The following is a 26,132-nucleotide window of genomic DNA, read 5'->3' as shown; positions in this document are numbered from 1 at the left end:
GGGCACCAACGGGTCCCCTTGCTGGGGACCGCTCAGGCAGGAGCTGTGATCGGGATGGGCAGCACTGTCAGATTTTGGGGCCGGGGGTCCACGTGGCCCCCGAGCAGACAGGGCTCTGCCTGCGTGGCTGGACCTGCCTGTGCGGTTCAGGGCGGGCAGCGGTGGGGCCGTGCCCGGGGATGCTCACCTCGCCTGATCCCCACCCCACCAGCCTGAGGCTGGAGCCACCGTCTCCTGCCCCGCCATGGGGGGACGTGGCCTTAAATTGGCACGCTGGCCGCGCCGCGCCGGCTGTTTGCGCGCCGGAGGCCCCGTGGCAGCGACAGGTGCCGGCGTCAGGCCATCGATCAGTCACTGCCGGGCAGATACCGGGGCACAGCAGGATGGTGCAGGGGCCGCTGGCTACATGGGGCCCCCGGCTCAGTGCCACCGGCCAGGCGGCACGGCCACGGCTCCCGGCGGGGTGGCAGCAGCTCGCCCCTCTTCTGCAGGAGCAGAGCTGCCGCCTGCGTCCCACCGTGCCCCTCTGCGGGGTGTCGGGTCTGGGGAGCCCTCAACTTCTGTCTTTTCTCCCGCAGGAGCCTCGTTGAACCGGGAGCACCGCAGGGCAGCCGCCTCCTGCCCGGAGAGTCCTCATGGAGCAGGGCAACGGGGTGGGCAGCAGCCCCGGTGCTGGGGGGGCTGGTGGCACGGCCCCCCCTGAAGCCGGCAGCAGCTCGGCCCAGCCGGTCCCAGCGGCTCCGCAGGCTGCCCAGCCCCAAGTGGGGAAGGCAGCGCCCATGGAGGGGACGGTGCCGGCCGCCACCACGGCACGGGATGAAGGGAAGGATGAGCCTGGGAAGAAGGCGGCTCCGGCTGCTGCTGCGGCTCGGGGTGGGGGACAGGCAGAGCCTGGGAAGGAGAAGGCTGCCGGAGAGGCTGGAGGAGGGAAGGCAGAGCCAGCGGGGCAGACGGCCCCAACTGCTCCAGAGCCCGGGGGTGGAAAGAAGGCAGCGGCAGCAGAGAAGGCTTCAGCTGAGCGGCACGATGGAGAGCAGGCAGCATCTGCGGAGGAGAAGGTGCCGGCTGCCACCAAGGCTCAGGGTGGCGGGAAGGATGAGCTTGGGAAGAAGAAGGCTCCAGCTACAGGAGAGCCTGAAGGAGGGAAGGCAGCACCCATGGAGGGGAAGGCTCCAGCTGCTGCTAAGGCTCAGGACAAAGGGAAGGCAGCACCCATGGAGGGGAAGACTCCAGCTGCTGCTAAGGCTCAGGATGGAGGGAAGGACAAGCCCAGGGAGGAGAAGGCTCCAGCTGCTGCTAAGGCTCAGGATAGAGGGAAGGACAAGTCCAGGGAGGAGAAGGCTCCGGCTGCTGCTAAGGCTCAGGATGGAGGGAAGGACAAGTCCAGGGAGGAGAAGGCTCCGGCTGCTGCTGCTAAGGCTCAGGATGGAGGGAAGGACAAGTCCAGGGAGGAGAAGGCTCCGGCTGCTGCTGCTAAGGCTCAGGATGGAGGGAAGGACAAGCCCACAAAGGAGCAAGCCACTGGTGGGTTAGAGGGTGAGGGTGGTGGGAAAGCAAAGCTCGTGGAGGAGAAGGCTCCGGCTGCAGCGGAGGCTGAAGGAGAGAAAGCAAAACGTGTGGAGGAGACAGCCTTGGCTCGGGATGGAGGCAAAGAAGAGCCTGCAAAGGGGAAAACCACAGCTGCTGCAAAGGAGGCAGCCCCAGCTGCTGCAAAAGCTCAGGATGGAGGGAAGAAAGCTGCAAAGGCAGAGAAAACCCCAGCTGATAAAAAAGCTGCAAAAGAGAAGGCTCCAGCTGCTGCAAAGGAGAAGGCTCCGGTTACTGTAAAGGCTCAGGATGGAGAGAATAAAGTGGTAAAGGCAGAAAAAGCCCCAGCTGCAAAAAAGGCTCAAGATGGAAGCAAAGAAGAGCCTTCAAAGGAGAAGGCTCCAGCTGCTGCAAAAGAGAAGGCTCCGGATGCTCCAAAGGTGCAGGATGGAGGGAAGAAAGCTGCAAAGGTGGAAAAAACCACAGTTGCATCAAAGGCTGAGGAGGGAGGTAAAGAAGAGCCTGCAAAGGAGAAGGTCCCAGTGGCTGCCAAGGCTCAGGATGGAGAGAAGGCGGTAGCAAAGGCAGAGAAAACCCCAGCTGCAAAAAAGGCTCCAGATGGAAGCAAAGAAGAGCCTGCAAAGGAGAAAGCTGCAGCTCCTGCAAAGGAGAAGGCCCCGGCTGCTGTAAAGGTGCAGGATGGAGAGAAGAAAGCTGCAAAAGTGGAAAAAGCCACAGTTGCATCAAAGGCTGAGGCTGGAGGCAAGGAAGAGCCTGCAAAGGAGAAGGTCCCAGTGGCAGCGAAGGAGAAGGCTCCAGGTGCTGCCAAGGCTCAGGACGGAGAGAAGGCAGCAGCAAAGGCAGAGAAGACCCCAGCTGCAAAAAAGGCTCCAGATGGAAGCAAAGAGCCTGCAAAGGAGAAAGCGCCGGCTGCTGCAAAGGCTCAGGACGGAGGGAAGAAAGCTGCAAAGGTGGAACCCCCTCCAGCCGCAGCAGAGGCTGGGGATGGAGGCAAGGAGCCCGCAGAGGCCGCGGCTGCCGCGAAGGCGCAGGGTGAAGCGGGGAAAGCGGCAAAGGCGGAGGAGACGAACAAGCAGCAGCCGCCGAGGGGTCCCGAGCCCCCGCGCCCGGCTCTGCTGCAGAGCCTGAGCTGCCCCGCTGCCTGCCAAAGGTACCCACACCCTCCTGGGATGGGGTTCCCTCCCCTCACTGCTCCCTGGGGAGCCCCGGGTCCCTCCGGGCTGAGGTGGGCGCTGGGTTTTGGGGGGGGGGGGGGCTGCTGGCTGGGCTCTGCTCACCCCCTGCTCCTGCTTCCAGGGAGGAGCAGCCCTGGGTGCAGGCGGCAGCGATGGAGATGATACTGGAGGAAAGCGTGGCAGCAGAGCCGGGAGAGGGTCTGACGCAGCCTGCCCCACCAGCCCTGGGGGGGCTGCAGCCCCCGGAGCCCCCCGTCCCCGCGGGGAGCCCTGGCACGGAGAGGACATTGCCCAGTGCCACGGGGCAGCCCCCGGATCCTACCGGGGCTGCGGAGCAGCCTGGCCCTGGGGGGCAACCCTTCTCGATGGAGGCAGAGCCGCCCCCCAGCCCCTACCTCACCCCCGATTTTGGGAAGGAAGACCCTTTCGAGATACTGGGTAAGGCTGCGTGCTACCTGCCTTGCCCTCGCATCCCGGGACCCTCTGCGGGGCGGCAGCCCGGGGTCCCCCGCAGCCCTGCCTGCCTCCTGCGCTGCCGGCTCATGTTTTTGGCTCATCGCCTGCCCCGTGGCCTTGGAGCTCCTGTTTCACTGTAAACAGTGCTAAATGCGTCGCGTCCCCTTCCCAGGCTCCTCCGGCCGCAGCCTGGCACCGTCCCCGCGGCTGGGGCTGCCCGGGAGGAAGAGGAGCCCAGGGAGTGACAGCCACGGCCTGGCCGGTGGCAGGGGACAGCGTGTCCCCGTGTCCCGCACCGCTGTCCTTGCAGGGACTGGGGGGCTGCGGGTGCTCGTGGGGCTCCCTGCGAGGCCGGCTCCTGCCCTTGCATGGGGAAGGGTGGCCCGGGACTTGGGTGCATGGGGTGCACCGTGCGTGGGGGTCTGTGCCCCGGAGGGTGAGCAGGACGTGGTGGCATGGAGGGGTGATGGCCCGGAGAGGGTGACACGCAGCAGCGTGGCCTGGAGAGGGCGAGCGTGACACGCGGGATGGTGGGGAGCCATGCAGCGGGGTGCCATGCGGCGGGGCGGGTGCTATGCATCGGGGCGGGTGCCATGCAGCGGGGTGCCATGCAGCGGGGTGGGTGCCGTGCAGCAGGGCGATGCTGCGGGCAGTGGCGAGGGACCCGTCGGGGGATGCTGCATCCCCCGGTGCAGCAGGCAGCCAGGACACCCCAATTTGCAGCCAGGACACCCCAATTTGCAGGCAGGCACTTGGTACCTGGCCGCATCCTGCCCCACAGGCTTGGCTGGCCTGCACCCCTGGGTGCTTGCCTTCACCCCGCACTGGGGTGTGCTCCCAGCCTGGGGCACCCTGGGGGTGCCCAGCAATGGGGTCTCCTGGCTGGGCAGCTCCCAGTCTCACCCCAGCCCTCCTCTCCGTGCAGACGATGTCCCTCCGCCGCCAGCGCCCTTTGCACACCGCATTGTCACCCTGCGGTCCGCCAACGTCAGTTCCCAGTTCAATCTCAGCTCCAAGGACATCCTGGGAGGGTAAGGGGGGGCCCTGGGAGGGCGCGGGATGCCCGGCTTTCCCCCGGCACTGTCCCAAGCCGCTGTCCAGCAATGGTCCTGGGTCAATGGGACTTTTCTGGCCATGATGGGTTGGTGCCTCGGGTGGGATGGGTGTGGAGGGGGGTGTGGGGAGCACACCGGAGCAGTGCCGGGGTCCCCAGCAGCCTGGGTGGCTGATGGCGTTGGCATCTCTCCCTCCCCAGGGGCAAGTTCGGTGAAGTCCACACGTGCACGGAGAAGCAGACGGGGCTCAAGTTGGCAGCCAAAGTGATCCGGAAGCAGGGTGCCAAGGACAAGGTCTGACCGATGCCGGGGCAAGGGGCTCCTCCCGGCCACGGTGCCACCAGCAAGTGGCACGGCCGAGGTGGCGGGTGGCAGCGTCGTGCCCGGTGTGTCCCCGGTGCTGTGACGCAGCCGTGTCCCCGTGCCGGTGGCTCGGTCAGGGCTGACACCCCGCACTGCTGCGGGGCTTATTCTGCAGGAGATGGTGCTGCTGGAGATCGATGTGATGAACCAGCTGAACCACCGCAACCTCATCCAGCTCTACGATGCCATCGAGACGCCCCGGGAGATCATCCTTTTCATGGAGTTGTGAGTGCCGGGCTAGCGCTGCAAGGGGCCTGATGCCTGGGTGAGGGGCACCATCGCAGGGGATGCTGCAGCGATGGAGCAGACGTGCCGGCCCCTTGCCAAGAAGAAGGGGTTGGCTCCAGGGAATGGCCCTCACCTCGCCCATCCCCTCTCGGGCACCTCCCCATCTCACGCTGGGCTCGGAGGCAGCCTCGGGCTCTGCCCGGCTGGGACAGCATCTCCTTCCATCGTGGCTGCGTTGAGGGTGGAGGTGACCCAAATCCTTCCCACCCAGCTCCTTTTCCCCCTGCCTGTTTGCTCCAGGGAGGCTGGGGCTTCGCTGGGGCTGTTCTGCTCTACAAACCCTGGGGAAGCCGGGGTGCTTTGGGGTAACCTCCCCTGCCCCGTGCCTGCCTTGAGGGGGGTGTCTAATCCCAGCGCGCACGCATCCCACCGTGGCTCTGCCCAGCCTCTGCACCAGCATCTCCATGGTGGGGCTGGGCTGGGGGTCCCCGGGGTGGGCAGGAGCCTCTGCAGGAGGGTGGCATGGGGCAGGGAGCCCCGGGTGACCCCACGGACCGTCCCCGCGCAGCGTGGAGGGTGGCGAGCTCTTCGAGCGGATCGTTGACGACGACTACCACTTGACGGAGGTGGACTGCATGGTGTTCGTCCGGCAGATCTGCGAGGGCATCCGCTTCATGCACCACATGCGCGTCCTCCACCTCGACCTCAAGGTGCGGGGCTGGCGGCAGGGGCCGGCTGCTGCTTGCGGGGCTGGGGAAGGCCAGGGGCAGCGGGGATTTGCGGCCACCAAAATGGGGAGCGCTGCGTGCCGGCCCGAGCCTAGCCGTGCTCGTGAGGGCAGTGCGTCCCCGATGCCGGCCAGCCGTGGGAGGGATGCCTGCATGCCGGTATCGCTCTGGCACGGGTCAGCCGTGGGACTCGTGGGCCGCCAGACCCTTGCGCTGGGCACGTCCCCTCTCGGCAGCGGGGCGACGGTCTCCCTGTCCCCACAGCCCGAGAACATCCTCTGTGTCGCTGCTACTGGGCACATGGTGAAGATCATCGACTTTGGGCTGGCTCGAAGGTGCTGTCCTCCCCGCTTGGCCCCATCCCTCCTCCCTGTCCCCCTCCCACCCCTTTGCCCCGCATGCCCTTGGGGTGCTGGGAGCCCCGGGACCCGCTCTGGGCTGTGGCTTTGGCTACGGCTCTGCCCCCGGCTCTCCCTGGCTAGCGCTGGAGGGCTGGGGAGGGCAGTGCCTGCCGGGAGGGGGACAGTGGTTTTGGGGAGCAGCCTGTCCCCCTCCCGCTGACTCACTCCCTCCCCGGCTGCAGGTACAACCCCCGGGAGAAGCTGAAGGTGAACTTCGGCACCCCCGAATTCCTCTCTCCCGAGGTGGTCAGCTACGAGCAGGTCTCCTACTCCACGGACATGTGGAGCATGGGCGTCATCACCTACATGCTGTACGTCAGGGCTGCGCGGCGGCGCTGCCAGCGCCGTGCCGGGCAGGGTCCCCCTGGGCACCGAGCCGTCCCTGTGCCTCAGGCACCCAGATGCTTGGTGGGCTGGTGGAGGGTGCTGGAGGGGGAGATAGGCAGGCAGGGCTGGGGGGAAGCGAGTGGGCCCAGGGAGTGTCCATGCCCAGACTTTGCAGGCAGGAAAACAGCTCAGCCCTGCTGCAGGCAGGAGCGCAGCGCGGTCCCAGCAGCCGCATGCTGCCTTGCTCCTCGGGGCTGCCCTCCCTCACTCCCCAGGGCAGCTCTGGCCAGATTGGCTCCGTTCTGGGGGCGTTTTGGAGGTGCTGCAGCCCGAGGGCACCCAGCTCCTCACCCCCTGTACCCCCAGGCTCAGCGGCCTCTCCCCCTTCTTGGGTGACAATGACACCGAGACGCTCAACAACGTCCTGGCTGCCAACTGGTACTTCGACGAGGAGACCTTCGAGAGTGTCTCTGACGAGGCCAAGGACTTCGTCTCAAACCTCATCATCAAGGAGAAGAGGTGCGAGGCCGGCAGCGACCATGGGGGTCCTAGGGTGGGCATCCTGGGTACCACGCGCTGACTTCTGCACCGGGACCAGCAGTGTCCCCGATGTCCTGAGCCAAATGAGCTTCATGGGGCCCTGCCCTGGCTGCTGGCCATCCCCGGCAGAGCCCCGTGTCCCCCCAGGGTCTCCTGCCCCAGGCAGGATGTGCTGGGACCCCTCAGGGTCCTGCCCAGCCCCACCGGTCCCTGGGCACATCCCTCCGGCTGGTTCCTCCCCGGCAGGTTTCTGGGGTTTTGGGGCTCTTGGGTGGCTGGAGAAAAGGGGGTGGCTGGGGCAGAGGGGCTCGAGCAGGGCTGACCCGGGCTCCTCTTGCCCCCAGCGCCCGGATGAGCGCTGGCCAGTGCCTGCAGCATCCCTGGCTCAACAACCTGGCAGAAAAGGCCAAGCGCTGCAACCGCCGGCTCAAGTCCCAGGTGCTGCTCAAGAAATACGTCATGCGGCGGCGCTGGAAGGTGCGGGGAGCGCGGGGCCAGCATGGGGAGGAGGGTCGACACTGTCTCGGGGAGCTGGCGGCCTCTGCCCATCCTGGCAGGTGGCATCTGGGACATGGAGGATGGCTCTGTCTCGCTGTCCTGCTGGCAGCTGGGACGCAGGGGCTGGGGACCCCTGAGCCTGGAGGAAGGGCTCCTCAGCACCAGGGTCCTTGCGTGGGTGCCCCCAGGGTGGGACCCCCATCAAGCATAGGTCGCTTCGTGGTGGTCTCCCCTGAGCTGATCCCAAGAGCACCTTTTAGGGGCAGGAGCGGTGTCAGGACAGCGTAGGGGAGGATCCCCAGCATCAGCCCTGGACCTCTCCCTGCCCTGCGCTCCCCTCCCACGCTGCGTGGGTGCCCGGGCGCCTGCCCCCTCCCCATCCCAGCTCCTCACCAGCCCCAGGAGTGGGGTCTGGCTCAGCCTCCGGAGCCACAGCCCTTGCCGTGAGATGAGCACCTCTCCTCTTTCCCTTTACAGAAAAACTTCATCGGGGTGTGTGCCGCCAACCGCTTCAAGAAGATCACCAGCTCGGGGTCGCTGACGGCGCTGGGCGTCTGAGCCGGGGCTCCCGGGGGGAGCCTGAGCCCCGTGTCAGTCGAGGCTGGAGAGAAACTGCTTGAGAGGGTCCTACGTCAGTCTTGCTTCTGGACGGCAGCAGGACCTTGCTGGGGTCGGCCCCTGCCCACTTCCCAGCACGGGGGCCAGGGGCTGGAGCCGCACAGCCCCCTCCCTGCCCGTGCTGCTGCCGGACGGCTGCTCCGGACCCTGTGCCGCTGCGGCACGCACTGCGCCCCTGCTCCGTGCCCCACACCACCACCACGGCGGCCGCTGCTCTGCTGTGCCCTGCCTCGGCACCCAGCGACTGCTCGGGGGCCAGAACCCCGCCGGGCTCCTCACCTGCACCCGCTGCTACGGAGCTGCTCTGCCGAGCTCGTCCCACCCTGGGTGGCTTTGCTGCGCCGGGGACCCGCTGCTGGGGATGCCGGCAGCACCCTCCCATGCCTCCAGTGCTCCCTATTCCTATCCAGCCAATGGTCCCATCTGGATTTCCTCGGACTGCGAGGCCACACCTGAGCGGTGTTTTCCGATCTCATCCCTGGCCTGGCTGCGTGATGCCCGACCCCCCAGCATCTCTGCTCTGCTCGTGCTTCCTTCCCGTGGCCTCAGAGGAGAAAGGCCGGCCCGGTGTGAGCCCCGCTGCCTGGGCCGCCCTGCGCGCTTGCCGCTACCTTGGACCCGAGACTTGCGCGCTCTGCCTGTAAATGCCGCAGCCTTGCCCTGCCTTTGCTGTCGCTGGACCCCAAGCTGCCTGACCTCCCTTCCCAGCACTGCGGCTCGGCATGGGGATGCCGGAGGGCAGGCGTGGACCCGCAACCCTGGCGCTTTGGCGCCGGAGCCGGGGCCGAAGCACCTCCTCTTTGGCTGGCCAGGCGTGCGGGAGCGGAGCTGGCCCCGAGCTGCTGCTCGCACAGGAAGGGAGGAAGCGGTGAGCACGCTTCCAGCAGCATCCCCAGCTGGGAGCCAGCGAGGGAAGAAGGAGGCTTTGTGTTCCTCCTGCCCTCCCTGCCCTTCGGCTCTGCCAGCGGGGGAAAAACACAACCTCTGCTTCTCCCGTCCCCGCCAGATCAAGATGAGCGAGGCGTCCTAATGTAGAGCAGCTGGGCCGCGCTCCCGCGAGCATCGCTCCGGCCCCGACCACCAACACACAGGAACTGCCGGTCGGCGGCTATGGCCGCCAGCTCTCCCAACCGCGTGCGGGGGCTCCCAGGGCCCGGCCGGGTGGGTGCTGCCCCCGCTCCTCCGCCCCACCCTGACCCCCTTCCCCTCCGCCTGCGCCCCTCGGGGCTCCCTGGTGCTGCTGAAGGGTGGGCGTCCCCCGGGCTTTGCAGCTTCCAGCCTTGCCCGTGGCGGGAGGGGATGGGGGGCTGGCGGGGGGTCCTGGGCTCCCCCTGCCCTCTGCTTTGGCTTTCGCCATGGCCAGGGCTGTGTGTTTGCTCTGGGGCCACCTGTGCCCCCTACGCCTGCTGGAAAAACCCTGGGGAGAGACAGTGGGTGGCACCAGCCCCATCGGCTGCAGCAGGTGAAGAGGCTTTGGGCTCATCCCCATGGGGCAGGGGACATGGCTCGTGGGGCTCTGCCCAGTGCTGGCGTCCTGCCTGGCTCTTGCCTTCTTGTAAATAAATGTACAGGTCTGCCCGCAGCCCGTGCCTCCCCTGCTTCCCCGGCACTCCGGGCAGCCGCTGCTGGCCCCCTCCCTGGGCCGCTGCTCCTGCCCGCGTGGGCTGTGCAGTCTGAGGGCTGCAGATAAGCGAGGAGGGGACGGGAAGCTGTGTCTCATCCCCAGGGTAGAGGGGGACGGGGACCACCTGGTGCAGCCCAGGCAGGGCTGTGCAGCCCACAGCGCCGAGGGGTTCTGGTGTCTGCGCCCGCTGGCTGTGCAGCAGCAACCGGCTCTGCACACCCCAGGGTGCTGGGGGGATGGATGGGTGGGTGGATGGATGGATGGATGGATGGTTGGATGGATGGATGGATGGATGGTCAGAGGTGTCCTTACGGCTTCAGCATCTGCCCAAGTGGGGTGGGATGCCCAGGCAAGGGCTGGTGGGGGGCCGGTGGCCCCCTGCCCGGTGGCTCTGCAGCCGGCTCCGAAGCGGTTAAGGCTGCCCGGGCTCAGACGCCGGCTCCCGCCACGGGTGTCCCTCCCAGCCGCTTCCTGCCGGCAGCCTTTGACCGGTTCCTGTCGGTGACCACCCTGCGGGCCTGGAAGCCAGCGCAGCCCCATCTGGTTTGAGTTACGCTCCGCGGCGGTGACGTCTCCTTCCTGTCTGGCCCCAGGAGCCGCGAGTCGCCCTGGCCCCGGCGGGCCACGGGGGCTGCAGGGCCCCGCTGCGGGGTGGCCCGTGGGGGTCCCGGCTGGGCCGTCACCACCGGATGCTCCTGGTGCCCTGAGCTGTTCCAGGGGATCCGTTCCTGGACACAGCCCTGCGTGTGCATGGCTGCGGCACGGGGATGCACGGGCACCGCTGCATCCTGGTGCCCCAAGCCCAGGGTGGGGGACTCACAGCCCTGTTCGCTTTCTCCAGCCCCCTCCTCTCCTATCCTGGGACCTTTTGGGGGCACCCATTGTGCCTCCATCAGAGCCGGAGGAGCAGGGCCATGGGGCTGGCACCTGTGGGAGCAGCCATGGCCCCATCCCATGCTCCCAGCCAAGGGGCAGGACAGGGCTCGGGAGCCCCCGAAGCCCTGGGGAGGGCACGGGGCCGACAGGCACGGTGAGAGGGCTGGTCCTGCCCCAGCACAGGCCACAGCAGCCAGTGCCATCCCTCGTGCATGGGGTCCCTGTCACCCCCACAGACACGCGGTGCAGCCTGGGGCGTGCGCACGTGTGTCCGCAGCATCCGTCCCCGGAGCCTTGAGCACTCGCACAGAGCAGCACCCTTTCCCCGTCCCTGCCTGCACCCCGTCCCTGTGGCACCCACCCTGCCTGCACAAGCAAGGGGCCCTGCCGGCAGCGCAGGAAGGGAAGGGGAGCGGGCAGACCTCCTGCACCAGCACCCGGCGGCGCTGCCGGCAGCGGCAGCAGGTTCGCCCCATGACCGGGTACGGCGCGGTCCACAGCCCCGGCACAGCCCGTGCTGGGAGCGGGCGAGCGGGCCGGGGGCCAGGCCACCCACCGCGAGCCGGGGAGGAGGCAGGGCAGGGAGAGCAGCGGGCCCGCGGCCGGGAGCCAGGGCGGGAGTGGAGAATGGGAGCACCGGGAGAGCGGATGGCCCGGGTCTGCATGCCCGGGGCGGCGCAGGCATGTGGGCTCCGCAGGACGGGGGTCCCCATCCCTGGGGGCTGCAGCTTTGGCGGGGAACACGCACAACGGGACGCGCCACGCAATGCTACGCTGCTCCCAGCGCAGGGACCCCAGCCCGGGGCACCGCGTGGGGCCGGGGCCGTGCATTCCCAGGCGTCGGCGGGAGCCGGGGCGGGCGATGGGCCCGGCCGCGCTGCGTGGGAACCAGACGGCCCCTGGGCACGGCTGCGGCGCTCGCTTCCTCCCGCGCCCCCGGGGACCGTGCGAAGGAGGGGGCTGAGGTCAGCCGCGCTCGCTGCCGGCCGCTCCAGAGACGCCAGCATGATGTAGGCGCTCAAATATTGTTTTCCACTGGGGAGGGGAAAAAAAAAAAAAAGAAAAGAGAAAGGGAGAAGAGAGAGGCCCAGGGCTGAGTGGCTGTCCCCGATGACGAAGGGCAGCACTGCCCTGCCCTGGGCTGGGACACAGCCACGGCCCGGCAGCGGCCGTCTGGGGGCTGATAATGGGGCTGACGCGGCTGCGGTGCTCCTGGTCCCCAAATGACGCCAGTGCCGTCCCGCAGTGCCAGCGTGGCCCCCGCAGAGACCCCCGGGGCTGGCCAAGCTGGGGTCCCGCTGGCCTAGGCGGGCCGGGGGACTCGGCCACAAACCCGCTCCCCGCAGCAGCGCGGAGAGCCCCCGCCAGCCCGGCGTCCTCCCCCCGTGCCTGCCCTGGGGCTGGCTGTGCCGTGGGGTCCGGGCATTGCTGCTCCTGGGGTCCCCCCTCTCCCAGCCTGGGGTGGGCTGGCTGGGGGCACGGGCACAGCCCCCCCATTTTGCCAGCATCGCTCTGCCCCCCCCCCAGCGCTGCAGGGACGCGGGCCCAGGTGTCCTGGCGGTGCGTGGCAAGGGGCCGGTGGCCAGGTCCTACCCCGGGGCTGTGTGGGGGACCCCCGCCCGCTCCGGTGCTCCCCAACCCGGCCGGGGCAGGTTCCCGTGCCCAGCCCGGTGCCAGCAGCAGTGACTCAGCCGGTGCCTCCTCACACGCAGCCGCCCGGCGTGATTCAGGTCGGAGGAATCCGCTTTCCCGGGCCGTTCCCATCACAGCCGCAGCCCCTGGCACAGCCCGGCGCTGGGGGGTGTCTGCAGGGACCTGGTGGGACCCCGGCCAGGCACTGGCACAGTCCCGAGCAGGGACAGAGAGGGGAAAGAGCCCTGTCCCCCGCCAAAGCAGAGCCCCCCGCACCGTGCCACCACCCCCTACTCCTTCCCGGCATCTCGCTGAGGCTGGTGCCGGTTGTGCCGTGTGTGGCAGGCGCGGCAAAGCCGGGAACTTTGAGCGCTCCCAGGCGCAGGTAGGCAGCAGCGGGGCTCCAAGCACCAGGTTCCCTCCTGTTACCCTGGGACGGGGCTTCGGGGGCTCCCAGCCCCGTGTTGCAGCAGGACCTTGTCCCCAGCATCTCCGGGACGCAGGACCTGGATGTGGGACACGGGACCTGCACCAGGCCATGCCCCGTCCTGGGGATGAGGGCTGTGCCGGGCAGCCTTGGGGACACATGTCCCCCAGCCGGCACCCGGTTTGGGGCAGAGGGTCCCCAGCTCGCCCCTGCCCGCTGCCCACCCCGAGCGGGGCGCAGAGACCACAGAGGCAGCGTTGGGGAATGTGCTTTATTCAGTGCCGGGGCGCGGGGGCCAGTCTCTCACTCGAAGAAGAACATGCCGGGTGTCCGGTAGAGGCAGGGGGGCAGCCCCAGGGGGTAGCCGTTGCCCCCCTGCAGCGGGATCGTGCCCCCCGGCCCCCACGGATCCTTCTGCTCGCTCGCCCGCGGCCACGGCCCCGAAAGGTGGCTGGCGGGGGGCGGTGGGGGCCGGGGGGGCCGCGGCCAGGAGATGCTCCAGCGCCGCGCCGCATGGCCGCTCCTTCACGCAGAAGCTCAGTGCCTGCACCCGGCACTGGTAGCTGCCGCTCAGTGCCTCGGGCCCTGACCGGCCGAAGGAGCCGAAAACGGGCAGGGGGGGCTGCGTGTAGCCCTCCCCCTCCAGGAAGCAAGACGGAGGGGGCTTGCCCGTGCCCAGGAGGGTGCCAGGGAACGCGGGGGGCACCTGCCCAAAGGGCTGGCCCGGCCCCAGCCCGGGGGTGGCCGGCTCCTCGCCCTCCAGCTGCCCCGGCGGGGTGCCTGGGGGGGCCGGGGAGTCCTGGGGGGGGTCCCTGGGCTGGGCGGGCAGCAGGGCGGGCAGCAGGGCAGGGTGCGGCGCTGGGCGCTCGCCGGGCAGCGGGTACTGACCTGGCCGGGGCAGCTGCAGCGCCGCCGGGAGCCCCCCGAAGACAGTCTCCTTGGGCGGGCGGCTCTCCGGGGGGGCGAAGAACGGCCCTTTGGGCTGCGGCGTGTCCGGCAGGTACAGGCAGGGCTGCCTGGCCTTGGGTGGCTGCCGACGGGCGCAGGGCTCGGCGCACCCCGGCACCCCAGCACCCTCGGGCAGTGTGGCCGGGCTCGGCAGGCGCGCCGCGGCCGCCGGTGAGGCGTAACCCCCCTCCACCTTCCCCTCCTCGGGCAGCGGGGTGGCGGGTGGCCCCCGCGCCCGGAGCCTGGGGGGTTTCCTGCGCCCCTCGTCCCCCTCGGCGCCCGGCGCGTCCCGGAGGCCCCTCTTCCTGGTGAAGCGCCGTCGGCGCCGCAAGAAGCTGCCGTTCTCGAACATGTTGTAGCAGTCGGGGTCGAGCATCCAGTAGTTGCCCTTGCCAGGCTTCTTGTCGTCGCGGGGCACCTTGACGAAGCACTCGTTGAGGGAGAGGTTGTGGCGGATGCTGTTCTGCCAGCCCTGCTTGTTCTCGCGGTAGAAGGTGAAGCGGCCCATGATGTAGCGGTAGATGCCGCTGAGCGTGATGCGCTTCTCGGGCGCGCTCTGGATGGCCATGGTGATGAGGGCGATGTAGCTGTAGGGTGGCTTGGTGGCCTCGGGGCCGGTGGGTTGCAGGGGGCCAGGGAAGAGGCCGCCAGCCGGCTCGGGGGCCGGCGGGCTGCGCAGTGCCGTGTCGCCGACGGGGAGGTCTGGCTGCATCCTCCCGGCCAGCCGCAGCCCTCCTGCGCCGCTGCCGCTCCTGCTCTGCCGCAGGGCCCCGGCACAGCCCGTTAAAACCCGCCGGCGGCCCAGCCTCCCGCGCTCGCTTGGCCGGCGAGGGGGCGGCGGGCCCCTCCTCTCCAGGGCCGCCCAGGGCGGAGCGGGGCTCCGCCGTCCAGCGCTGGTCCCAGCGGACGGACGGACGGATGCGCCGCCAAGGCCTGCGGCCAGCAGCCAGCGGCCCTGGGGCTGGCACAGCCACGGCCTCCCCGGGGCAGAGGCAGGCCAGCGCTGGCCTTGGCCGAGCCCCGGGCATGGCCCCCGCCTCCCCCAGTCCCTCTTCCCACCGGAGGTTCCCACGACCTGGGTCCCATCCTGCCCTGCCCACGGTGCGCAGCTGGGCCCCGGCCAGCGATGGCGAGGGGCTGAGCGGGGTGCTGCCGGCGGGGCTGCGGCTGCTGCCAGCCCTCGGCTCCCCACCCGCCCCCTGCCCACCCCAGGATTGCTGTGCCAGATCCCGGGTGCCGTGCCGCATCTCTGCTCCGCACCAGGTCCCCGCACCGTGCCCAGCCAGGACATTGCCTTCAGGGTGCAGCATGGCCCCCACCTTCCGGGAAAGTCATATGGGGAAACTGAGGCACGGGCAGCGAGCGCCTTTGGGACGGGGTCCCGCATTGCCAGGTTGGCAGAGGAGCTAATGGCCCCTCGCCACTGCCCGCACCCCCCCGCCAAGGGGCCAGGACCCGGGCCAGGACCGGTCTTGAGCCAGCGCAGGGGCAGGGGGGTCGGCTCACGCCGTCCCCCGCGGCTGGGGCTGAGCTGGCTTTGCTCACAGCACGAGGCTCTGCCCGGGCTCGGCTCCCGAAACCGCCCATGCCCCCCCTCGGACCGGCACCAGCCCCCCACAGCGGTACCAAACCAGAACATTTATTCCTAAGGCTCACGAATGGTGAGTCCCGGTGGCGCAAGGTACGAGGATGGAGCTGGCTCTGCCCCGGCTCACCAAACAAGCACACAGCAAATCCCACCGAGGCGCGCTCCTGGCAGCTCCCGGGGAATAAATACAGTGATCTGCGTGGGGGTGGCAGCCGTCCACCCACCCCGGCCAGCGCCCGCCCGCGTCTGGCCCCGCAGCGCTGAGTGCCCCATCCACGCCGGCTCAGGGAACGCGGCCAGAGCGGGGCCGTGGGGCGGCAGAGCATCCCGCTCCGAGGCTTTTTAGAGACTGGGCTCTCCTCCCGCCCGCCCGGGCTCAGGGCTGGCAGAGCTGTTTGAGGACGTGGATAATGTGGCTGGAGGCACCGGGGGTGCAGGACTGGGGGGAGTCGCGGAGCAGCGTCGGCCCCATGCGCTGGGCATGATGGAAGAGCTCCCGCGCGAACACCGGCTCCACCTGCGGAGGCACAGAGCCGACGGAGGACAGGCGCAGGTCGTGTGCCCCCCGAGACCGCGATGGCCCCGGCACCTGGCTCGGGGTTGCCGCGAGCGCCAGCCACGGTGCGTACTCACGTGGGCCATGATAAGCTTCTGGAAGTGGTGCCCGGTGCTGGTGGGGTACTCCTCCCCGAAGCACAGGTGGATCTGGTACTGCGGCGTGGGCTGCCCGTGGCTCAGGTACCCTCGCAGCTCTGCAAGACACCGGCCATGTCGGGACACGGGGTCCCCACGGCCCCCCAGCCCAGAGTGGCCACGCCGGGGCAGGACCTGCCCCCGTTCCCGAGGGGATCGGGGTCTCCCAGGGCAGCGGCCGGCGCAGCCGCGTGCCCAGCGCGGCGGGCACTTACGCTGCAGGAACTGCTGCGTGTCCAGCAGCTTGTAGGTCTTCTCCCTCTCCAGCTTGTTGGGCCAGTCCCTGTGCGGGGCCAGTGGCCCGTTCCAGTACACCCTGCCCTGGCACTGGCGCTTCATGAAGACCCCCTCGGGTGCGACCCACAGCAGCACGCCGCGCTCCAGGTGGGGCAGGAGCCGCTCCAGCACGTCGGTCATGCCGGCCACCCGGCCGCTGCCACTGAGCGCCCGTGGCGGGGGGAACTCAATCTGCTCCATGCAGGAGGGGCCGTAGAGGCGCTCGCTGTCGGCCGGCACGGCGCGGGAGGTGATGCGGCAGCCCTCGGCCGTGCGAGTGGTGACCTCCTTCACCAGCACGTCGCAGTAGTAGAGGCGGACGTGGAGCCAGCAGTCTGGGGCGAGGGGAGGGTCAGCTCACGGACAGCCCGGTCCGGGGGGGCCGCCCAGGGCAATGCCTGGCCAGCGTGGCTCCTACCTGAGTGGTTGACATCCTCCACGGGGTGGTAGGATGGGGGTCCGGGGAGGAGGTGGCCGTGGGTCGGGCTCCAGCCGTAGAAGACTCCCCTCACATGGTACCCTGGGCCAGGGCAGAGAAGAGGGGGTAAAGGGACGTGGGCAGCCGTCCCCGAGGGCTCCTGGGTGCTGTCCTGGCCCCAGCCCCTGGGCCAGGCGGGCAGCGGGGTCCTTCCCACCGCTGCTGCTCGTTACTGGGCCTCGTTAAAGCCCCTAAGTGCATGAACAAGTGGCTTCACTGGGGCAGGGAGGGAGCTCCCAGCCCCTGGTCTCCATCCCCGCCCCGGTCTCCATCCCCGCGGGCGTTCCCTGCACAAGGGACGGGGCGCGGGGCCACGGAGAGCGGGATCGCTCCTGCCGGGCAGCGCGCGCTCCCTGCCGCCAGCCCCATCCCGCTGCGGGGACCCTCCTCACCTCGCTCGGCTGGGTGGGCAGTGAGCGGCGGCAGCAGGGACGCGTGGCACCTCTCCATCGGGCCCTTCTGGCTTTCCTCCTCCCGGCTCCCCGCGGCACTGCCCTGGGGAGGAGAGCGGCTGCGGTGAGGGCTGAGCTGGCAGCGGGGGCCCCTGAGCCGGCTCCTGCCTCCGCCACGGACCCCGTGTGCCGGCAGATCCCCTGCCTGAGTCTGGCACAGGGGACCCTCAGCGATGGGACAGACGCAGGCAGCGTGCAGGCAGGGGAGCAGCCGGCGGACGAGGCGGGATTTGGGGCTCCCACCTTCTCCAGCCCGCAGGCAGCTCCTGCGGCGCACGGCACGGGGCGGGGGGCTGGCTCACCTGATCCTCGCCGGCTGGGGAATGCGTGTCACCGTCCTTCTCTGCGGAGAGCAAGGAAAACGCGCTGAGCCCTGGGGAACGGCACCCGGCCGGGCACCTGGCTGCCCAGGACACCCAGAGAGGAAGAGGAGTGGGAAGGAAGGGTGATGTCTGCAGGACACGGGGTTCGTACGGGCACGGTGCAGGCATCAGCCCCGAGCCTGGTGTAGGGGGAGGGACAGCAGGGACCTACCTGCATCCCGGGCCCCGTCGGACACGATCTGATACACCTTGTAGGGCTCAGAGATGTCCAGCTGGCTCCGCTCGGGCACCTCCTGGAAGTCGGTGCTCTTGTTGAGGGCGCAGCGGAGACGGGTCTTCCAGGTGGAGGGGTCGGCCTTGTCCGTCCCCTCGTGGTACTTCCCCTTGTAGACGGCCCAAGCCTGCGGGCAGAGCGTGCCCTGTGCTGCGGGGGCTGCCCGTGCCCTGGCCCCCCGCTCCGCCGCCGTCCAGGGGGGCTCGCGGGGGTGTGGGTCTGCCGGGGCTGGGCAGGGGCAGCGGGAAGCCGGGGCTGTGCGCCCTGCGGGGAAGCTGGATGGTGGGAGGTGCCAGCAGAGTGCACGGAGCTGGGCATGGCGAGCTCGGGGGTGTCCATGGAGCTGGGCAAGGGGATCCTGGGAGAGGGCACAGAGCCAGGTGAGGGGTCTCAATGGTGTGCACGGAGCCGGGTGGGGGTCCTGGGAGAGTGCGCAGAGCCAGGCAATGGGGAGCCCCGGGGGTGTGCATGGAGCCGGGCAGTGGGGAGCCCCGGGGGTGCTCCCGGAGCTGGGTGGGGGGTCCCGGGGGTGCTCCCAGAGCCGGGCAGGGGGTTCTGGGGGAGTGCACAGAGCCGGGCAGTGGGGAGCCCCAGGGGTGCTCCCGGAGCCAGGTGGGGGTCCCGGGGGTGCTCACGGAGCCAGGCAGGGGATTCTGGGGGAGTGCCCAGAGCCAGGCATGGGGAGCCCTGGGAGGTGCATGGAGCCAGGCAATGGGGAGCCCCGGGGGTGTGCACGGAGCTGGGTGGGGGGTCCCGGGGGTGCTCTCAGAGCCAGGCAGGGGATTCTGGGGGGTGTGCATGGAGCCGGGTGGGGGTCCTGGGACAGTGCACAGAGCCGGGCAATGGGGAGCCCCGGGGGTGTGCACGGAGCCGGGCATGGGGAGCCCCGGGGGTGTGCACGGAGCCGGGCAATAGGGAGCCCTGGGGGTGTGCATGGAGCCGGGCAGTGGGGAGCCCCAGGGGTGCTCCCGGAGCTGGGTGGGGGGTCCTGGGGGTGGTCCCAGAGCCAGGCAGGTGATTCTGGGGGGTGTGCATGGAGCCGGGCAATGGGGAGCCCCGGGGGTGTGCACGGAGCCAGGCAGTGGGGAGCCCCGGGAGGTGCATGGAGCCGGGCATGGGGAGCCCCGGGGGTGTGCACGGAGCTGGGCAATAGGGAGCCCTGGGGGTGTGCATGGAGCCGGACAGTGGGGAGCCCCAGGGGTGCTCCCGGAGCTGGGTGGGGGGTCCCGGGGGTGGTCCCAGAGCCAGGCAGGTGATTCTGGGGGGTGTGCATGGAGCCGGGCAATGGGGAGCCCCGGGGGTGTGCACGGAGCTGGGCAATAGGGAGCCCTGGGGGTGTGCATGGAGCCGGGCAGTGGGGAGCCCCGGGGGTGTGCCCGGAGCTGGGTGGGGGGTCCCGGGGGTGGTCCCAGAGCCAGGCAGGTGATTCTGGGGGGTGTGCATGGAGCCGGGCATGGGGAGCCCCGGGGGTGTGCACGGAGCCGGGCAATAGGGAGCCCTGGGGGTGTGCATGGAGCCGGGCAGTGGGGAGCCCCGGGGGTGTGCACGGAGCTGGGCAATAGGGAGCCCTGGGGGTGTGCATGGAGCCGGGCAGTGGGGAGCCCCGGGGGTGTGCACGGAGCCGGGCAATAGGGAGCCCTGGGGGTGTGCATGGAGCCGGGCACTGGGGAGCCCCGGGGGTGTGCACGGAGCTGGGCAATAGGGAGCCCCGGGGGTGTGCATGGAGCCGGGCAGTGGGGAGCCCCAGGGGTGCTCCCGGAGCTGGGTGGGGGGTCCCGGGGGTGGTCCCAGAGCCAGGCAGGTGATTCTGGGGGGTGTGCATGGAGCCGGGCAATGGGGAGCCCCGGGGGTGTGCACGGAGCCGGGCAATAGGGAGCCCTGGGGGTGTGCATGGAGCCGGACAGTGGGGAGCCCCAGGGGTGTGCACGGAGCTGGGTGGGGGGTCCCGGGGGTGCTCCCAGAGCCAGGCAGGGGATTCTTGGGGGTGTGCATGGAGCCGGGCAATGGGGAGCCCCGGGGGTGTGCACGGAGCTGGGCAATAGGGAGCCCTGGGGGTGTGCATGGAGCCAGGCAGTGGGGAGCCCCAGGGGTGCTCCCGGAGCTGGGTGGGGGGTCCCGGGGGTGGTCCCAGAGCCAGGCAGGTGATTCTGGGGGGTGTGCATGGAGCCGGGCATGGGGAGCCCCGGGGGTGTGCACGGAGCCGGGCAATAGGGATCCCTGGGGGTGTGCATGGAGCCGGGCAGTGGGGAGCCCCGGGGGTGTGCACGGAGCTGGGCAATAGGGAGCCCTGGGGGTGTGCATGGAGCCGGGCAGTGGGGAGCCCCGGGGGTGTGCACGGAGCCGGGCAATAGGGAGCCCTGGGGGTGTGCATGGAGCCGGGCACTGGGGAGCCCCGGGGGTGTGCACGGAGCTGGGCAATAGGGAGCCCTGGGGGTGTGCATGGAGCCGGGCAGTGGGGAGCCCCAGGGGTGCTCCCGGAGCTGGGTGGGGGGTCCCGGGGGTGGTCCCAGAGCCAGGCAGGTGATTCTGGGGGGTGTGCATGGAGCCGGGCAATGGGGAGCCCCGGGGGTGTGCACGGAGCCGGGCAATAGGGAGCCCTGGGGGTGTGCATGGAGCCGGGCAGTGGGGAGCCCCAGGGGTGTGCACGGAGCTGGGTGGGGGGTCCCGGGGGTGCTCCCAGAGCCAGGCAGGGGATTCTTGGGGGTGTGCATGGAGCCGGGCAATGGGGAGCCCCGGGGGTGTGCACGGAGCTGGGCAATAGGGAGCCCTGGGGGTGTGCATGGAGCCGGGCAGTGGGGAGCCCCAGGGGTGTGCACGGAGCTGGGTGGGGGGTCCCGGGGGTGCTCCCAGAGCCAGGCAGGGGATTCTTGGGGGTGTGCACGGAGCTGGGCAATGGGGAGCCCTGGGGGTGTGCATGGAGCCGGGCAGTGGGGAGCCCCGGGGGTGCTCCCGGGGCCGGGCCGGGGGTGCTGGGGAGCCCGGGGTACCTTGAAGAGCGCGGCGTCCTGCTGCTGCCGGTAGTCCTGCTTGGCCGCGTGCTTCCAGGGGATGCGGAAGAGCGTCCGGTGCCGGTTCTCCCAGCGCAGCCCCGGGTACCGGCCGCTGTCGATCTGCGCGATCAGCCACTCCTTCAGCCGCATGGGTGCCCCCGGCTCCGCCATGGCGGCCCCGCGCCCGGCCCGGCCCCGGGGAACGTGTGGGGCGGCGAAAGCGAAAGCGCGGCTCCGGCTTTCACTTTCCTTTTCCCGCCCGACGCCGGCGGCTCTGGCTGCGCTGCCAGCCCGGGGGGGGGTGGGACGGGGACACCCACGGGAGAGGGGACAGGGACACCGAGGGGACGGGGACACCCACGGGAGAGGGGACGGGGACACCGAGGGGACAGGGACACCCACGGGAGAGGAAATGGGGACACCGAGGGGATGGGGACACCCATGGGAGAGGGGACAGGGACACCCATGGGAGAGAGGACAGGGACACCGAGGGGACAGGGACACCCACGGGAGAGGGAATGGGGACACCGAGGGGATGGGGACACCCATGGGAGAGGGGACAGGGACACCCATGGGAGAGAGGACAGGGACACCGAGGGGACAGGGACACCCACGGGAGAGGGAATGGGGACACCGAGGGGATGGGGACACCCACAGGAGAGGGGACAGGGACACCCATGGGAGAGAGGACAGGGACACCGAGGGGACAGGGACACCCACGGGAGAGGGAATGGGGACACCGAGGGGACGGGGACACCCACGGGAGATGGGACAGGCACCTCGCACCCACGGGAGAGGGGACGGGGACACTGAGGGGACGGGGACACCCACGGGAGATGGGACAGGCACCTCGCACCCACGGCAGAGGGGACGGGGACACCGAGGGGATGGGGACACCCATGGGAGAGGGGATGGAGACACCCATGGGAGAGGGGACAGGGACACCCGTGGGAGAGGGGATGGGGACACTGAGGGGACGGGGACACCCATGGGAGAGGGGACAGGGACACCCGCGGGAGAGGGGACAGGGCCACCCACAGGAGAGGGGACAGGGACACCCATGGGAGAGGGTTCAGGGCCACCCATGGGAGAGGGGATGGGGACACCCGTGGGAGAGTGTTCAGGGACACCCATGGGAGAGGGGACAGGGCACCAGAAAGCACAGGGGACTCCCCTGCACCCCTGCACCCCCCCAAGTGCCTCCCTTCAGACTTTCAGGACTCCCACATGCTCCCCGCAGGGGACAAGGGACTCTGCTCCCCCATCCTCCTGCTTCAGGGACCAGGACATCTCCCTGCCCCGGGGGCTGTGCCCTCCCGTGGGACCAGCATCTCCACCCGTGGGTGTGGGGACCTGTAGGAACAGGCATGGGGTTTCCAGGCTGGTGTGAGCAGTGACATTGCCCCATCTCTCGACTCTCTGCACTCTAATGCTCGCATCTGCTTCATGGGGCTCCAGGTGCTGAGTCGAATGGGAACTGGGTGGGAAGGGCCGAGATGAGCTGTGCCAAGGGCTGCCGGGGGCCAGCGAGGGAGCCTGACTCATCCCGTGCCCACACCGGCTCCCCGCAGGCCCCAGGGTTCCTGGCAGAAGTCATCCCAGCGGAGGAGACGCGGTGCCCGTGGTCACGGCGCTTCTGGACACCGGCCTTCCCACGCCTCGGGAAACGGCTCCCCGCACCCGCGTCGCTCTGCAGGGAGGTGGAGGTGTGTGTTGGTGCACACGTGGGTGAGACGGGCGTCAGCGCCGGGAGGGCGTCCGGCTGGCTTTGAGCACCCTTCCTCAATGCCGCTGCTGCCAGGAGGGTCTGTCCCTCCCCTCGGCGAGAAGTACGGCTCAGCCGCTCTTTCGGGGGAAGCGGGGCTTCACCTTGCGTAGGGCAGGGACGGAGCTGGCTGGCACCGAGCGCTGCCTGACTGCGAAGGGCCGTGCCGGAGCAGGGCTGGCAGCGTGTCCCCTGCCCACCCCAGCAGCAGGGCATGGGCCGGGTGGGTTTTGCCCTCCAGGCTGCCCCAGCGTGACACCGGTGTCGGCTCCTCCATCACCGCTGCAGAGCCGTCGCTGTGCGGGGAAACCCGGCTCCTCCGCCCAGCCCGCAGCCTGACAGATCTCCTTTTGCAGCCCGCTGGGTTTCCTTTCCAGCTCTGAGTCAAAGAAAGTCACCTTTTGCAGAGAGGGGAGACGAGGCTCCCGAGAGCTGGCGGGCTGCTCGGGGCTGCAAAGCCTCGAAATGAATAAGCAGCACCACAGCTCCCGGCCCCGGGCTTTCCTGCAGGGCGTGGGGACGGGGGCACGGGCGCGTGGCACAGCGGGCACACGGGGCCCCACGGGGCTGTACGAGCCAGCCACGCTGGCGGGAGTTTGCTCTCCTCATGGAGCCCGTCCGTGGCCCCTTTACCGCAGAGCAAAGCCTGCCTGCCCTGCCTGCACCTGCTCCGGGGCCGTGGCTCTCCTGCAGCGCGGCTCTCTCTGCCTGGGAGGAGGAGGAGGAGAAGGAGGAGGAGGAGGAGGAGGAGGAGGAGGAGGAGGAGGAGGAGGAGGAGGAGGAGGCGACGCCAGCTCTGCGGCTCCGGGTGCCAGCAGCTGGGGCAGTCCCCGTTTGCAGAGGGGGAGAGGGGCGGCAGGTAGGACCCCCCCCCAGTCTAGCCAGCGTCGGGCTGTGCTCGCCCTCACCCTGGCAGCCCGCGGCCATCCCGCTCGGTGCTGCCATGGCCGGGCTGGCACCCTGCCTTGCTCGGGGTGGCGCAGGAAGCCGCTCTGCGCTCCGCACCGCACCAGCGAGGAGGGGATTTCCAGCTGGCTGCGCCTCTGCCGGGGCAGTGCCCTGGCCTCCCCTGCACCCCTCGTCCGAGCAAGTCGGGGGCCGCGTTCCGGGAAAAGGGCCCGGGATTGACGGACAGAGGACCCGCATCGCCCCTTTCTGCCTTGGGAAGCAGGGCGATGGCAAGGGGTCATTGCACAGCCTCTCCCAACGGCTTGCACAGATTACATCCAAGGCTGGGAGATAATTGTAGCCGCCAGCTCATTAGCCAGTCCCAGCCCGGCGGGATAAGCCTTTATCAGCCAGGGATTCATCTCATGCGACAGCCATGCAGTGACGTGCAGGACCTGTGGGATCTAATTACCCCTGGCAGCAGCAAAGATGCTCAGCAGCGGGTTTCCCCGCCATGCTGCTCCCTGCACAGGGAAGGCAAAGCTACTTAACCCTTAAACTTTTCATGCCAAAATGGGCTTCAAAAGCAGTCAAACATTAACTCGCAGCTAACCCTGCCCTTGCCTGTATTTTTCCAGTTGTGCAAACCAGAACTGCCAAAATAAATACATTTTGCTGTGTCGTGGAGCTGGGCTGGAGGTGCCACGGCTCAGCGTTTGGCCTTGCCATGGGTTTACAGCGTGAGCAGGGTGTAAATACCTCTGCCCAGCATGGGGCTGACAGGAGGGTGCAGCCACGCACGAGGCACACGTCCATCCCAGGTGCGTGGTCCTGGGGCACGGGGCCACCACCCTGCTGCATGCTGGGGGGCCAAAGGGTGCCGGGGAGACCTGGCCTGGGGGCGAGGGAGCGGGGAGAGCAGCCTGGCAGGAGCTGGGAGTTGAGGAGGACCCCGCTGCGGAGGGTGCAGGAGCAGCGGAGGATGATGCACCCCTCCGGTTACTCCGTGGGCTCAGCATCTATCCAGCGAGGCAGGATTTGGGCTCCCAGCCTGCCTGGGTCACCCCAAGGCAGCACCCAGCCCAGCAGGAAGGTTCTGGCAGCAGGGAGGAACCACGGCCCTGAAACTCCGCGGAGGTGAAACAGGAGCGGGTGTGCAGGTTGCACAGGAACCTCCGAGCTCCCAGGAGCTGCAGCTGCTGCAGCACCCTCCTAAATTACCCTTGTGTAAACAAAAGGGGAGGCTTAGGGTGCCAAAAGGTGGACCATGGCACGGCACACCAGCCCCAGGCGGGGGGTGTAAAGCCATCTCAGCCTCCTGCTTCTGCCACTCCATGCACCCCTTGCAGCACCCATGGCGCACGGGGCCCCGCACTGCCCGAGCACCGGCACAGTGGGCACCAAGGGACCCTCGGGACGCCCAGCCGGCTGCTCACCTTCAGCCACAGCCACCACGCAGGGGTAAACAAGCGACTTAATTACTGCTGGGCATGCTCTGACCCGCGCTGATGTCTCCTGGAAGCAGTCAGGGCAGAGGCAGTCCCTGCTTCCCAGGAAGCTCCTTCACTCTGGGACTCCATGCCTGGCACCCCATCACATGCAGAGCTGGAACCCTCCCTGCAGGCACCTGCCCCCGTCCCCACCTGGCTCCTGGGAGAAGGGTGGCAGGGACGAGGGGCACCCCAGAAAGATACTCTGGCTCCCAGCGGGGCAGATGCTGATGACCCAGCTGGGCCCCCCCAGCACCTTCCCCACCTGGGACTCTGCCCAAGGTGAAAATAAGACAGGTCCAGGGAGGAGCTGGGGCTTGTGATGCTCAGCTGGTGCCAGGCTCCCAGCGCTCCCAGCAACTAAACCCAGCAGGCTCCTGGACCCAGTGCTCCCGCACCCGGCGAGAGGAGAGGCTGCAGCCAAAGGGGCTCCACGTAAGTAAGTGCCTGCCTGCTGCTGCCCGACCTCTCCTGGGGCAGACCCTGTCCCCACAGAGAGCCCGGCCGTGGGGCACCCGGGTTTCTGGCCTCTCTTGTAACCTTCCCGCAAGGCAGCAGGGTGGTCCCCTGCCCAGGCGTGCCTGTGTCCCCAGCACGCTCCTCCCTGGGCTGCAGAGAGCGGCCAGCAGCAGCCTCCAGACCTGCCCCACGCCGGGACCTTCCTCAGCGTCCCCCTTCTGATCCGGCCATGGCGGGGGAGTCAGACTGCACCCCAGGCAGACCGCGGAGAATAGGTGTTTATTACTGGGGGCGGGGGGCATAGAAAGTCTTTAAGCAAAATGGCTTAAGGCTCTGCTTTAGTGAGGTCTGGCCAGGTTAAACGCTTAGTTCCCACCTTTTAAAGATTGTGCCCTGGGATGGGTGGGAATGGGGTGCAATGGACTCCTAAAGCTACAGTGCTCGCTCAGGGCTTGTGCGTGGCTGGGCTGGAGCTGGACCCTTGCCTGGGAGCCGGTGCGGTGGCATTACCTGCTAATGCACCCGTGTGTCCCTGCTCCGCAGCCGCCTGGGCTCTGGGAGCTTGTGCTGCTGGTGGGAAAACTGCTCCGAGGGGAGCGCTGGCTCTCCCGCACCCTGTGCACCCCGAGGCCCATGCAGCGGGTACCCAAGTGCTAAAGCTGCTGCCGGCATTGCCTGGGTGCCGGCCCCGCGGCAGGAGAGACTGGCTCTGTCGCTCTGCCCCGAGCAGGAGCCTGCGGTGACCTGGGGGCAGAGACTTTCGCCGGTCACCAGGCATCCCCAATACACCGGGTGCGAAGAGGCTGAGCCCTCCGAGCGCTGCAGAGCCTGGCAGTGCATGTGAATCCCTCCCCGCCAGCTGAGAGCCACGACAGAGGATGGCACGCTCACACCCCAGAAGAGAAGAAGGAGCTGGGCTTGATGTGGCTCCCCTGCACAGTGCTCCCCCGGCCCACTGTGCTGCGGCTCCTTCGTCTCTCCCAGGCTGTTGGGTGATTCTCCCTGCTCTCCC

The 26,132-nt window shown here is 69.2% G+C and overlaps 3 protein-coding genes across 3 annotated transcripts; 1 reads left to right on the top strand and 2 right to left on the bottom strand.

The window, feature by feature from the left end:
- Positions 1-635: 635 nt before the first annotated feature.
- On the top strand, positions 636-7,877 carry MYLK2 (myosin light chain kinase 2). The gene is made up of 14 exons (XM_075721284.1): positions 636-1,187; positions 1,479-1,934; positions 2,049-2,405; positions 2,544-2,698; positions 2,845-3,161; positions 4,105-4,210; positions 4,435-4,528; positions 4,713-4,822; positions 5,394-5,535; positions 5,818-5,888; positions 6,137-6,265; positions 6,648-6,800; positions 7,166-7,298; positions 7,797-7,877. Exons 1-14 carry the CDS (start codon positions 636-638, stop codon positions 7,875-7,877), a joined length of 2,856 nt encoding a protein of 951 aa, XP_075577399.1.
- A 4,922-nt stretch (positions 7,878-12,799) lies between these two features.
- Positions 12,800-14,156, bottom strand: FOXS1 (forkhead box S1). The gene is given in 2 exon segments (XM_075721325.1): positions 12,800-12,929; positions 12,931-14,156. Coding segments are annotated over 2 exon segments (1,356 nt in total).
- Positions 14,157-15,325: 1,169 nt separating this feature from the next.
- Positions 15,326-20,689, bottom strand: LOC142594887 (interferon regulatory factor 4-like). The gene is made up of 8 exons (XM_075721234.1): positions 20,516-20,689; positions 17,466-17,655; positions 17,234-17,274; positions 16,872-16,974; positions 16,420-16,521; positions 15,941-16,336; positions 15,666-15,784; positions 15,326-15,549 (listed from the first exon to the last, which is right to left on the bottom strand). The coding sequence occupies exons 1-8, from the start codon at positions 20,687-20,689 to the stop codon at positions 15,409-15,411; spliced, it is 1,266 nt and encodes a 421-aa protein (XP_075577349.1). The 3' UTR covers positions 15,326-15,408.
- Between the last annotated feature and the right edge of the window lie 5,443 nt (positions 20,690-26,132).

The sequence above is a fragment of the Pelecanus crispus genome, chromosome 14 (assembly GCF_030463565.1).
Source record: "Pelecanus crispus isolate bPelCri1 chromosome 14, bPelCri1.pri, whole genome shotgun sequence".
Taxonomy (NCBI): domain Eukaryota; kingdom Metazoa; phylum Chordata; class Aves; order Pelecaniformes; family Pelecanidae; genus Pelecanus; species Pelecanus crispus.
Note: the sequence above shows the minus strand (reverse complement) of the source record. Positions and strands in the feature narration are given on the sequence as shown.